The sequence below is a fragment of the Acartia tonsa genome, chromosome 5 (genome assembly GCF_053477335.1).
Source record: "Acartia tonsa isolate MP-2025a chromosome 5, ASM5347733v1, whole genome shotgun sequence".
NCBI classification, from domain to species: Eukaryota; Metazoa; Arthropoda; class Copepoda; order Calanoida; family Acartiidae; genus Acartia; species Acartia tonsa.
In genome coordinates, this window is record NC_137264.1 from 11,406,637 (window position 1) to 11,420,804 (window position 14,168).

Sequence of the window (14,168 nt, forward strand, 5' to 3'; positions counted from 1 at the left end):
GCTCTTCTCACTTGCCTATTGTAATTATTCCTATAGACATTGTAAATACCTTCATTTTCAATTGTTTTGTCTTTTAAAAAGTTGCTGTACAAAATATCTCTATGCAATCTACAACGCAATAAATAATCTGACATGAAAGGCTGCTGGGGCTGGGTACGTTTGTTTTTTCGTTTTTTTCTAACTGGACACTTTTCATTATAAAGTCTCAAAAAGGTTGAAATAAAGTTATCATAAGCAATGTTTGTGTTGTCTTGACTTAAAACGTGATTCCAGTTAGTGTGGTAGAGTGCATAGTTTAAGGCATCAAAGTTTTCATCATTCAATTCTCTTTTTTCAAAGAAATCTGGAGGTTTGGGTTTATTTACTTTGTCTATTCGGAATGAATTAATAATTGGCAAGTGATCGGAGATTTTTGATGTTAAAACAAAGGAAGACATTAGGTTTTGAATAAAGTTACCTACCCCGAATAAATCAAGAAGGGTTGCTGTGGTTCTAGTTACTCTAGTAGCTCTGGTAACGGTATTTATGATACCGTTAAAAGAAAAAGACTCAATAATTCTCATGGAGTTGCTATTTATATTATTTATTTTGAAAAGGTCAAAATTGAAATCTCCCACAATGAAGTATGGTATGCTTAAAGCTGCTATTCTATCAATCAGGTCTAAAAAAAGTTCAAAAAATTCTTCTATTTCAGCATTATTCTGATTGGGTGGCCGATAACAGTTTAGTAAGCAAAACTTTAGTCCATTGTGGGAAATTTTTAAGCAAATAGATTCAAGAATATTTTCTTTAAATGAAAACTTATCAAATAGTTTATCTACTTTATAATATTTGCTTACTAGAATACCTACCCCTCCCCCCCTATTTTTTGTGCGGAGTTTAACATGCCAATCGTAATTATTAATCCCATAGCAATCCATATTTACATCCTTATTTAGCCATAATTCTTGAAAACACAGAACATTTAAGTGGATATCATGTTGCCTAAAGAAGTCTACAGTGGAGACAATATCATTGTATTTAGAATGTAATGACTGACAATTAATACTAAAAATATTGAGAAGGTTTTCATTGAATGTTTTCAGTTTCTGTACGATACCTTGTTCACTTGAAAAAACGCAATTTATTCCGAATTCATTCTCAAAATCGTTAAAGTAGTCGCCGTAAATCGGATTCATAAGATTTAGACCAATGTTATCGTTTAAGTTACCGTAATCCTGGTTAATCTGATCATTAGGGAGGTTTGTCATAGCAGAGCTGGTCCAGGAGCACCGCAGGAGGAATCGTCTTAACATCAAGTATGGACATCTGAAACACAGTAGATATTAGTGGACAAATAAAAATAGTTAATATACAATATATTATCGTTAAAGCGAAAAAAATTACCATATTTACTATGGTTATTCCGATAGCGTTTAGTTTATGTGTGTGTTGGGGGTGGCAACACATTTAAAGCTAGTTTAGTTCCCCCTACTCATTTTCATACAAGTTCCATGTATTTTATATGCTAATCAGCAGAAAAGAAAAATAGATTGAAATTAATATGCGATGTGGGCGTTCTAACAACTTAGGTAATATATAATAATAATATTATAATATTATAGAGTTCACGTGGATACAAAACATTCAATTTTTCGAAATAAATCATTTTGAAAATGATTTTGAAAATGATGACAATAATAACTAAGCTGAGTGTTTTTTGTTAGGTACCTTTTTTTCGTCGTATAAGATACTTAACTTCATGTTGTGATTACCGCCTTTGTTGCTTTGCTTTGCTTAGCTTTGTTGGCGGTGTCTCTAGCTTTGGCCCTCGTGGCCACAGGATCAGAAGGTGCTGAGTCAACGGTAAATGCCTTCATGGCAACAGGATCAGAAGGTGCTGAGTCAACGACAGGTGTAGATGCGGCAGATGCGGCAGACGTGGCGGCAAGTGCGGCGGTGTGTGTGGCGGTAGGTGCGGCAATGGATGCTGCAGGTACGGCGACAGACACGGCGGCAAGTGCGGCAGACGTGGCGGCAGATGCGGCGGCGGTCACGGCGGCAGGTGCGGCGGTGAGCGCGGCGGCAGGTGCGGCAGTGAAATCAGCGGCAGCGGCGGCGGCGGATGCGACGGCGGCAGGTACTGACTGTGTGGGCTGTGCGGCTGGTGCAACGGCTGTATGTGCGGCACTAGGTGCGGCGGTTGCGACGGTTGCGGCAGAGTCTATGGGAGGAAACACAGCCAGGTCCCCAAGAGCTGGGGCAGGGGCAGACGTTAAATTATGTTGAATCGTGCTGGAAGGGTGGGCTGTGATCGTACTAAACTGCCTTGGGAAGTCATCCTCTGTTAAATCAGCCTGATTCGAGAAGAATGTTTTCCTTTCCTCAGGCGCTAGCTTGTTGAAACAAAGGATAGGCGGTGCCTCCGACAGAAAAAAATCCTCGCTTCCAGGTATGGGTTGGGCCATTTCCTTCAGGTCTTTGCCAAATGGGTTAAGGCAGCGTATCCAGCGGCTGCCGTTCTTGAGCTGGAATTGGACATGTTGGCCAGCGACTTTGGCCCTCGAAATCTGGTTTGTGGCATATACAAAGGTCATGGTCTTCCTGTTGAGGTCGGACATATCTTGCTTCGCCTGGACTAACCTATTGGGGAAGAACGGGACCGGTGACGCGTTGTTCCTGGGATTGAACCTCTTGATCTCGGCGTTGTAACGGTCAAGCACAGCCTTCTTATTGTTCATCCACGCGTCGAGGTAGGATCTAGACATAAAACGAAAAATAAAAACGGGGATCTGGCCCTTTGTATATGGGAGCATATGGGCACGCTCGACGATATCACAAAAATGTGAGGGAATATATTCTAATTCCCCACGTTTAAGAGCGGCTTCAAGGGTGGGCCTTATAATGTTTCTAAATATGATAAACTCTGTAATATTTTCACGGCTCCACGGCTGCTGAAAATTCACTATTCTACAACTCCAATCGCGACACCTTTGCTCTCTTATCGAGTTTTGTAGAAGTTGAAATTTGACGAAATTTTCTCTCGACGATTCGACAGAGTTTAGATAGTTTTTTTGTTGTGTAATCGTGGTCCTAATCGCTTTTTGTTCACTTGCAACAGATTTAGCATCTACGAAATTTTCTATACCTTCGATAGATTGAATTTTAACATTTAAATCTGAGACTCTCAATTTAATATCGTTTATTTCGGTTTTATGACTGGCAAAAGTACTATGAATAAGCTCATCCCTTACCTTAGCTATATTCGCATCGTATTCTTTAAACTTAACATCCAAAGCAGCGTCCAAATTTGTTTTAAATTTTGACCAATATTCTGGGTTGTCACACGTACTACAGGCCATGATGAAGTGAAGATGGCGGATCCGAGGGTGCTGAGTGAGTGTGGGTCAGCTGACCAATGGTGAGACGCGAAAAAATGATAGCCAATGGGAGAGCTTATTTGTCGGGAGTACTTTGCGCCGGTAAAATGTTGCCAGACCGATAAATTATCAAAAAAATTTGAGAGTGTTTTCACCAAAAATTGTTCATTAAATTAAAGCGATTAGGTTACACATAAGTTAAAAAAAAAAAAACTTTTAATTCATTAATGTTTTATTTTCCCTTTTTTGTGCTAACAATTGACCGATACGTTAACACATACACATTGCCAGGCCTAAATACGAGGTGCCCTCTGGCTACAGTGTCTTCCCTTTCCTCCAACTGCGGAGTGACCACGGGCAGTGGGGAGAGGGGAACTAGTTGAGAGAGAGGGGGAAGGTAGAACTGAGCTTAACACATGGGGTAGGGCGGGGGAGAGCTTGCAAAATGCGTGTTCTCAGCCCGACTCTCTGAACTAAAAGCTATAATGGGAGAAAAAAGCAATTTAATGCACATTTTATATAATACGGAAAATTTCTTCCTTTACCTTATAAAAATCGTCAGAAAAAATCGTTTTTTAAGCAAACAAAATCGCGTTTTGCTCTATCTGTGAGATATTATGAATGAGATAATGTTAATATTTGTTATTAAGACGAGAAAAATTTACGTTCACAGTCCCTTTAAACAAAATTGAAGCCTGGCCTAGGTAAAAATTGAAGGAAACAAGATCCTTTTTTTCTCTATCTAAAAGATATTATGAAAGAGATAACATTAAGGTTCGATAATCAGATCAGAATTTTTTTTCTTTAGCCAAATAATTATACATAATTTAATGTTTTTCACTAATTTTTTATTTAGAGTAAGTAAAAATTTTCATTTGCTCATTATAAATGTTCATTTTTAATAATGTAGACATTAGAAAAAATATACAATTGGAGTGTTTACTTTGCTGCTATTTTTCCAATAATGAACAAACATTATTAAAATTTAAGGGGTAAATATTTTTAAACAAAAAATGAATTTTTAGATAGTTATATAATATGAAATAAGTGATAGCTGATAAAATAATTTATTTTATCCATAATTTAGAGAAAATATATTACTCTTTATTCTAAGAACAAACAGAGGCCAAACCCAATGCATGTCATTTGACTATCAGCTCCCAAGAGCTATGGATAAAATACAGTTATTAAACCGATTGTTTCAAATTTTTGCTTTTGGAATATTTGTATTTCAAATGCAAAATTCACTTAGAAAATATGCTCACAATCCAACTATCCAACAAACCTCTACAGTAAACTTTGATGACCTTTACAAGCCAATGATGTTTATTTGCCAGGTTATAATATTTCAATAGACATACTATATCTAGATTACCTATTTGACCCAATTTTTTGTCAAATCTAAAAAGGAATATTTCTAGCAGACGAAAGATTTTTTTATTTTCTATGAAAGCTGAGGTGGATTCTTTTTATAAAAATTATGCTTGTTTCTCGCTGGTGGGGCAAAATTATTTTTGTGAAAAATCCTTCAAAATCACATTAAAAATCTACAAAACTTAAACAAAATCCTTTTATTATTTTATTTAAATTTTGTAGATTTTTTTAATGCAATTTTGATGGATATTGAAGGAGTGCCAATGAGTACAGGAGCCTAACTTTTTTTTAAAGAATCCATCTCTCATAACGCTTTCACATTTCAAAAATTTACGACAAAATATTTGGGCAAATAATTCTGATTTAGCAAAAGGTTTTGTACTAAGAAATTATGAAATGAAAAAAAAACATGTGTTCCTAACAAAATATGTACACAATTTCAACCAATGAGATCTCTTTGAGATCCAATGTTCCTTAAGAATTTTACTATTAGTGGAATCTCTACTAATATTTCAAATATTAAGTTTGCAAACTAAGCTCCTTGCAATAGTTTAAATCAGCCAAATAATAAATGTACATTCAAGACATCTCATTGTTTTAATAATTTTACAGAACTTAAGTCATAAGGTCATATTTTTTGTATTTTGTACGCATTATGAGTCAACAATAAATTATTGCACATTGTACAATAAGGCTTTTCTTGGGTAAATTACTTTGTGCAAAAACTTCTTCCCTACTATAAAGTGAAGCATATTAAAAACATATAATAAGTTAGTTATGAATAGTTGAAATTATTAAACTTAAGTTATTTTACATCATCAAAAAATAGCATTGCAAATAATGTTGCCCGTATCTTGTATATAACAAAAAGTAACAAAGGTATTTATCTGCAAAACATTTCTTTTTAACAACAATGAGGTCAAATGGTCCATCTATGTCTATTCTCCTTTCCAAGACATTCAATTATCAATTGAAATTAATTTTTTACTTTTAAGATACAAAATTATTATGACCAATCTATAATTTTTATCTTTAATGGTTGAGAGGGTTTCAGTTATTGTAAGTAAAAGAAGACTATAAATAAAAAAAATTGGAAAATGACTACTGCCACTGAGCTGGTTGGTGTTTTTAAAGTGTTTACCGCCATTTTAATTTGAAGATCCTATTTTTTTTGCAGCAGTGGCATTGGGCAGCACTTAATGATTTAAAGATCCAGCTCTTTTGTAAATTTGATGTATAGTTTTACAGAAAATCTAGGCTATTCTGATTCTTTTTCATAATCCTTCAAAGTTTTCTCATGATAGTTAATATTCATTGTTGATATATTATAATTACAGACAAGTCAATTTAACTACACAAAAGTAAACCAGCATGGATACACTGGACTCACAAGATTTTCCTTGGGTTTACAAACAACTAACAATGGCATTACATCATGGAAAAAATTGAATGAAAATAAATCATTTTCTGATCTACAGGCTGAAATGTTTGAATATAATTATGAAGATTTTGAAGCTCATTTTGGACCTTGGAATGACAAGATTGGGGATGTAAACTCAGAGCTAAAATATCTTACCCCTTTTGGGTTTTGCTTATCATGGAGTTTGTTGAAAAATGAAGTTACATTGAGTTCTAAAGAAAGTACAAGTGTGTTTATTATAGATCCAACATACTCAAATGATTTAGTCCTGCTTGGTAGTAAGAGTGTTAAACTGAATTTTGGATCCTTGGGCAATGGGTTTTACAGTGGATATAAATATGAAGTGCAGATTACTTTGCATGATGAGAGAATTAATGATGGTCTTTCCTGCATTGACTATGATAGAATTGATTCCAGCTATGGAGAATGTATTGAAGATAGAATGAGGAAAAATATGCTAATGGAACTAGGCTGTTTACTACCTTGGGTTCCTGATGCAGCTAACTCATCATGTGAAAATGTCAAGAATCTCAAGATGCCTGAAGTGTTTCACAAAGAGATTTCAAAGTTTGTCTATGGATGGAAAATTAAATCCCTCTTAATGTGCAAGCAGCCATGTTTAAGACTAGGGTTCAAGGAAGTTGAAATAATTAAAGTTTTGAATAAGAAGAATTATGGTTATGCTGAAATATTATTCTATGATGAAGTAAAAGTTTACACAGATGTGTTTGCCTATGATATGTTCAGCTTGGTAGTTGACCTTGGATCTGCTCTTGGGCTCTGGTTAGGTTTATCTGCTCTCAACTTGTTCAGCTCTTTGGTTGATTATACTGCTTTGGCAAGGAGTCAGTATTTTCATTAATGATTTCTCATTTGAAAACTTTACCTTATTTGTTCTAAATTTGTAAAATTTTAAAGCAGCAAATAGTGCCTAATATAAAATGACATCATACAATACAAATAACCAATGATAGGCCAGCATATAATTTACCATTGGTCAATATCAATCAATACAGGCCTATGATTGGTCATTTGTATTGTATGAACTTGTTTTTTATTGGGCACTATTTGCAGCTTCAAATTTTAAATTTTTAGAACTCATCTAAATTATACTGTGCATTATGTTTAGTTTTTACATTTCTATTAATTTTGTCAAATATCCTATTAAGATTTATTCTCTAAATGTTTTATTTAATGTTTCCATTGTTTCTATTTCACCTTTTCTATATTTCACCTGTCAATCAAAATTTATCTCACCAACTCATTGAATTTTTTCTATATTTCTGTTCTGGATATTGGTATAAGGTACCTAATGTTTATTTAAAAAGTATAATTACCTTGTATATTGGGTTAATTTGGTGTTTTGCAACTTTAATCTTAAAATAAAATATCGGCCAAGAAGGAGCAGCTAGGATTTCATTTTCAATGGATTCTACTTTGCGCTGGGTCCTATTTGAATGCTGCATTATCCATTTTAATGGTGATTTTTGTTCATCCTTTTTTTGTTTAAAGCAGGGCGTGTTTTTACAGACATATATCACTGAAGCTTTTTGATTTTTTTGATAGAATAATCAACACATTTTATTTAAACATGGCTTTTAATTTGATAATTCCAATACACAGTGTTTCATTGTTTAATTTTGACAAATCATCAGTTGGTTTACAAATAAAAAAACATGATGTTCGGATGAGTACAAAGGCAATAAGACAATTGCCGATACATTAATATACATCCCCAATGATGATACAAGAAATTACCCTGTCTGTAGATTAAAATTAGTTGTTGAAACGGTTAAACACTCAACTTAATGAATCAACCAATCAAAATTCACTCTAAAGTCCCCAAAGTTGTTAAGCAAACGAATAAGAAAACAATATTATAAAACTTTGGGGGCTAGTGTAATATACAGTCCTTTGTCCGAAGTTTTCCGAGAATTTGTTGGACACAAAAATACAAACACATAGACATCCTAATACTTTATCTTGGAGTTTGGACTATCAGACGAAATATATGAGAATATTTCACATATGCACCGTTAAGAGCGATAGACATAGCCATAGTTTTTCTATGAACAGCAACTTTTCTAGACAAATAGACATACACAGAGAGAAAGAGACACAAACACACACACACATACAGACCATAAATGGATGTATACTTATTTCGATATTACATCAGATTTTTATGTTCTATAATAAAGTGAACTCTGTAGCGTTCTAAAATAATGATGTTCCCCATAACCCTCCTTTACCCCATCTACTTTCCTCCTACTGGAAATACTGCCCGATCAATAAATGCGGGGGAAAATTGCAACCCAAATTGATAACAATTTTTCTCCTATTATATCATTAACGTTTATTCTACATCCATTAGCACATGCAATTGTTTTACTTATATTGTAGACATTCGTGTAAACGAACAAGTATAAATATATTCAAACGTTGAGCGTTGTTTGGATCTTAATTTTTTTAATTGTTATAAAAAAATTTATTAATTCATAAAATGTAAGTAAATCCATATTAAGCCTACTATATCTAAGTAATTTCGGGACTGGTTTACACGAATGTTTTGTTTAAACTTAATTTTTACTTTATATTTGTCAATTTTACTTTGTCTGACCATCTGAATTGTTAAGGTTTCCTTTTATGGATGTTATCATCATTGTAATGTTATTTAAAAGTACACTGTTTTTATTATAGAATAAAATATTTTTTCTTTATAGCCAACGTTTCCTTCATAATTTGTCTTGCAAATATGTTAAAAAGCGAAGCTACACTATCACTCACTTTGACTGTCTGTCTGTCGGTCCATAATGCTATGGGGGAGGGGGGGGATTTTGATACTTAGTATAGACTGCTGGTTTTAGTGTAAAGATCCCTTATTCAAAGATAATCTTTATGGGTTCTTAATTAAAACACAATAATTTGTAGCTACTACATTTTAACTGCATAATTCTTTGAATTTTAACAAAAAGCATTCTACAATAAGGGTAGGTCCGTCCGTCCGTAACGGTTAGCTCTTTTCCTTTTTCTTAATTTGTCCTATAGATTTTGTATGATGTTTCCTACGATTTTGGAAGCATAGCAGCTCTAATATCGTCACAATAAAGTCCTTACGTCCATTTAAAACAGGCTAATTTTTTTTTACTTTTTTGACAACAATTTTTCAAATGCTTATTATCTTATTCATCTGTTTTTGGAATAACAGAGTAAAATAGTAAAAGCAAGCCATCTCTATAATAAGATCCTTAAAATGAAAGTATGCCCTTATACTGTATACTGTAATTAGGCAATGTTGCAACCAATTTATGTACAATTTTGTTTAGACTTACAAATTAATGTTCTGCTTATCAAGTTTAAAATCACGTTTGTCTTTCTTTTGAAATTAGAGCTTCGTTTCTATGGATGTTGTCGTCCTTGTTAATTCAAACTACTATTTTTTTACAAGATAAAAGCTTGTCATTGCTACACTACTTTATATGATAAAACTTTGAAATAGATAGGAATTAGATTTTAAACCGATAATTTTTTTCTTGAAAATTTATAATTTTATGGTTTTGATTTTTCTGTTGTGAAGGAAGGAAGGAGAGATATTATGAAAAAAGAGAACAGAAATAAAAATATTAAGAAAACAAGGATGAAAACATCCATAAATAAAAGTAAAGCTTTAAAAACTATAAAGGCAGACAAACGAACATTAACAAATATAACGTTACAAACAGTTCATTTGAAATTCAACATTATTGAGAAGTTTGAATTAAAATTCCATGTAACTCTATTCAATAATTACTTGAAAACAGAATCTTGAATTACTTTTTAAGACTTTGTTATACACTACACTATTTGCCTAGCTCCTAGCCTCTCTGGAAGGTTAGCAAAATATCCTAAAACCATCTCGGGACCTATGTAAAGCTACAATAAATAGGAGAACTCAATGAGTTATATCTTAAGCTTTGGATAAAAATAAACTTACTCCTTTATATTACAGGAGTTAAGATGCTTCGGTTATAGAAATCCATATACTTCAAAATTTAAGTGAATTTAATGAATATAGGTTATATGAAATTGTTTTTTTTTAAGCCAAAAATAATCATTTACATGCACATACGGTCTTTATGGTATTGGTTTCTTCCATTTACAAAGCCCTGGCTCCCCAGAATGTCCCATTTAGCCTTGACAAGAATAATTCTCAATAATATTATTATTTGCCAACTTAACTAAAAATTAAATCAACTTTTGAGAAAATTGTAAAATTTCTACAAGGATAATGTCGCAGGTGTTTCTGTAGAAAAACGAATTTCAGTAAAGAAAATAATTAGCAAAACTACATGTAACGCAAATGTTGTGTATTTAAATGTTATTAGAATGCCAAAAAAAGTTTTTGAATAATTATTACAAAGTTTTTCGACAACATTTTTAAGGTTCTAAAGATTATTTTTGTCCAATGCAATAATTATAGAAGAAAGTTTCACAAATTATAGAATAATTTGTGCTATTTTATGTCTAAGTCTTTGTTTTAGGATGCTTTTTCTGCCGGCTCTTTCCCCTTCAGAATATTGAGCCCTTCGATGATATGGGCACAGCCACAAGTTATGAACAAGGATGATAACATCCATAAGTAAAGAAGCACAAGAAAAAACATGGATTGACAAACGGACAAAATGAATAAAGCAAATGTTCAGTGGTCATAAAAAAAAGTCTTGAATTTAATACCAGATTAGTAAATGTCATCTCCTCCATAGAGTTACGGACTGTCGGAAGGACTAACGAACGGTCACTCAACTTAATGAGCTAACCAATTAAAATTCACTAAAGTCCCTGAAGTTGTTACGCCAACGAGTAAGAAAACGTTATTTCAAAACATTGGGGACTAGTGTAATAATCAGCCTATTGTCCCCCCCCTCTCTCTCTCTCTCTCTCTCTCTCTCTCTCTCTCTCTCTCTCTCTCTCTCTCTCTCTCTCTCTCTCTCTCTCTCTCTTTCTCTCTCTGCTGTTTTGTAGGCTGCCCCCCACAGTACAAATTTAAGAAAAGTATCAATTAAAGAACAATAACAGACGCCACTGAAATTACTTCTCTTACATTTGGGAGAATTTATTGCTTATTTTTTATGATTTGTTCGTTTATATTTTAGTAGCGAAGCTACTCTATGCATTAACTGTACATCCGTTTTTTTATGTAAGTATTTTAAATTAACTTTAGCCCACCATCACTTTCGTTTGCTCCTAATTTTTTTTTAGTTTTGACAATATATTTAGCTTATATTGTAATTTCAATTTCAATCCACAAAAACGTCCATATTTTCTTCTTACTGTTTTTAATATATTTATATAGAAAAAAAACCTACCGTTGGACGTATTCAATCTTGTTTTTGTTCTTAGACGTAAGACAAAAAAGTGTGTTAAATTAATCTACAACCCCTTTGTCCCCCTGATTATAATAACCATTCATGATAATAACGCTTTCTTTAGTGCTTTCCCTAAAAGTGCTCGTCGAACAGTAAAAACCCCCTCTCATTTTAAATAAATTTTTTTTTAAATAGGAGGGTAATAAAAACGAATAAAAAGCAGGTCTCTAAATTTAAATTTTGTTGTAAAAATAGGGGAGGGGGGGTTCATATGCTCGACAATGTACTTTGAGGGAAACATCCTTCTTGCTTTTCCTGGAAGCTTACCTCTGAGTCTGCATGAACAAGGATTAGAGAGGCCGACAGGCAGGCTAAACTAACCTAAAATATTTAAACAAGATTAGTTAATAGAATAAATATAGAAAGTCTAGATCCTATTTTATACATTTAGACAACGGTATATGAACAATTTAACAACCTTTTGTTAAACTACTTTGGTCTCTAGTATTTCGTCCACTAATTATCGGATTTAACAGTTAGGGACTTGAATCCATTTTTAAAGAAGCAGAAATATAATCTATGATTATGGTTTGGACCCTCTAAATCTGTAATCTACCCTTCCACTTTCCCCTCTCTTAGTGAAGATATCTTCAACGCCGATACGATTTTTGAAATATAAGATTCCACTTTTGTCTCTCTTGTTAAAGATATCTTCACCAAGAGAGGCAAAAGTGGAATCTTAAATTTCAAAAATCGTATCGTCGTTGAAGATATCTTTACCAAGAGAGGGGAAAGTGGAATCTTAAATTTAAAAATCGTATCGGCGTTGAAGATATCTTCACCAAGAGAAGGGAAAGTAGAATCTTACATTTCAAAAATCGTATCGGCGTTGAAGATATCTTCACCAAGAGAGGGGAAAGTGGAAGGGTAGATTACAGTTTTAGAGGGTCCAAACCATAATCATAGATTATATTTCTGCTTCTATAAAAATGGATTCAAGTCCCTAACTGTTTAACCTTTTATAAATGGGGGTTATCGTTGTTTTGCAACATCAAAATAATAATATAAGAATTATGGTAGAATATAAAGTACGCAATAACCCAAATATGCGTATGTTCTTTAGATAGATATGCGTATCTAATAAAAGTTGACAAGATAAAATTATCAGGAATAAGAGATAATATTATAAAAAAATAATGACAGCTTATTGTGATATTTATCAATTATAAAGTATTGATTTCAGAAAAAAACATGATTTCTAAGAACTTGAAGTCATAACATTTAAGATGTTAGTTTGGGTTTTGAGATTAATAGCTTTTAAACTTTTAAAGACTTTTTATTAGGAGTAAAATTTTATTACACAGCTACTCTATAACTAAAGTCTCAATTTATATCATGAATAACCCCCAACTTAATAGCTTAAAACTAAAACAGGATTAATATTTAACATGAAAAGCACAACGTTTTCGGTTCAGTGTTCAACAAGAGTAATACCTTAAGGAAAGGCAGAAAAACATTGTTTTACTTTCTTCATTGGCTTATTATTATTGTGCTACTTATGGACATAATTGTTAGGAAGAGAGGGGACATTGGGCTATTTATTACTCTAGTCCCCAAAGTGTTACACTAATTGTTTCTTAATAGTTGGCTTAACAACTTTGGGGACTTTTATTGAATTTTCATTGTTAGGTTCATTAAGTTGAGTGTTCAAACGTTTCAACCACTAATTGTAATCTACAGAAGAGGTAATTTTGTAAATCATCATAGAGGGTGTACACTGTACATCAATTTAACGCCCATTGTCTTATCCCTTTAGATCCCTGCATTATAATTGTCCTTGTTTTCAAACACGTCCAAGCTTTTTTTTTAGTGGGGGGGGGATGGATCACTCATTTCCCCCTCCCCCATTGTTTTCTTGAAATACAATATCCTTTATATTGTATGTCCAATCTTGTATCCAAATCTAATCAGAAAGGATAAGAAAATATGATCAAATAATAAAAAAAAACAATGATAATATTATGATTATATAATGTATTTTTGCTGTTCGTATTTTCGTTGCTACTCTATAATTCTACTAGTAACGGCTAAATTTCTAGCAGAGGAAGTAGAATAGTCTAAAACCATCCCTGAACCATATTAAGCTCCCCTGATATAAAAAAAACTGAATTTGTGCAGTTATTAGTGAGATCTTAACAGACAAACAAATAGAAAATATTACTTCTTTATATTATAAATACGCCCCTAGAGGCCTCTAGTACTCCTTTCCCAAAATAGTTATAAACCTCTCTAGAACCTATGAGAACCAAGAAGAACAACAGCAGTTCTGCGGTTAGCGAGATCCTTCGGTATATACAAATAGACACACTAACAAACATCCAGTTACTTTTATATATGTATGGATTAGACGTCAACAAAATTAGGTCTACATGAAATAATACAAAGTTCCCCTTTATGCAACCAATATATGTAAATGTAGTTTTGTTTTTGTCAATTTAAATTCGCTACGCTACTTTGGAAACACGTGCCGTCAAATATATTGCCAGAGAAAATAGTTCTTTGTCAGAGCTCGGTAGTGTTTTATATTTAGGACTTCAGATGAAGATTGTTCAATGACGACAAGCTGTTTAAGCTTTCCCTCAAAAGTTCATTACCTCTCCCCAACCCCCC

General features: G+C 33.1%; 2 protein-coding genes across 2 annotated transcripts; one reads left to right on the forward strand and one right to left on the reverse strand.

Moving 5' to 3' along the window:
* Positions 1-492: 492 nt before the first annotated feature.
* On the reverse strand, positions 493-3,386 carry LOC145318746 (uncharacterized). The gene is made up of 2 exons (XM_080160238.1): positions 3,234-3,386; positions 493-2,739 (listed from the first exon to the last, which is right to left on the reverse strand). The coding sequence occupies exon 2, from the start codon at positions 2,718-2,720 to the stop codon at positions 1,740-1,742; it is 981 nt and encodes a 326-aa protein (XP_080016364.1). The 5' UTR covers positions 2,721-2,739; positions 3,234-3,386; the 3' UTR covers positions 493-1,739.
* Positions 3,387-4,534: 1,148 nt separating this feature from the next.
* Positions 4,535-7,266, forward strand: LOC145320244 (uncharacterized). Its single transcript, XM_080162674.1, has 2 exons — positions 4,535-4,696; positions 6,071-7,266. Exons 1-2 carry the CDS (start codon positions 4,595-4,597, stop codon positions 7,013-7,015), a joined length of 1,047 nt encoding a protein of 348 aa, XP_080018800.1. The 5' UTR covers positions 4,535-4,594; the 3' UTR covers positions 7,016-7,266.
* Positions 7,267-14,168: the final 6,902 nt, after the last annotated feature.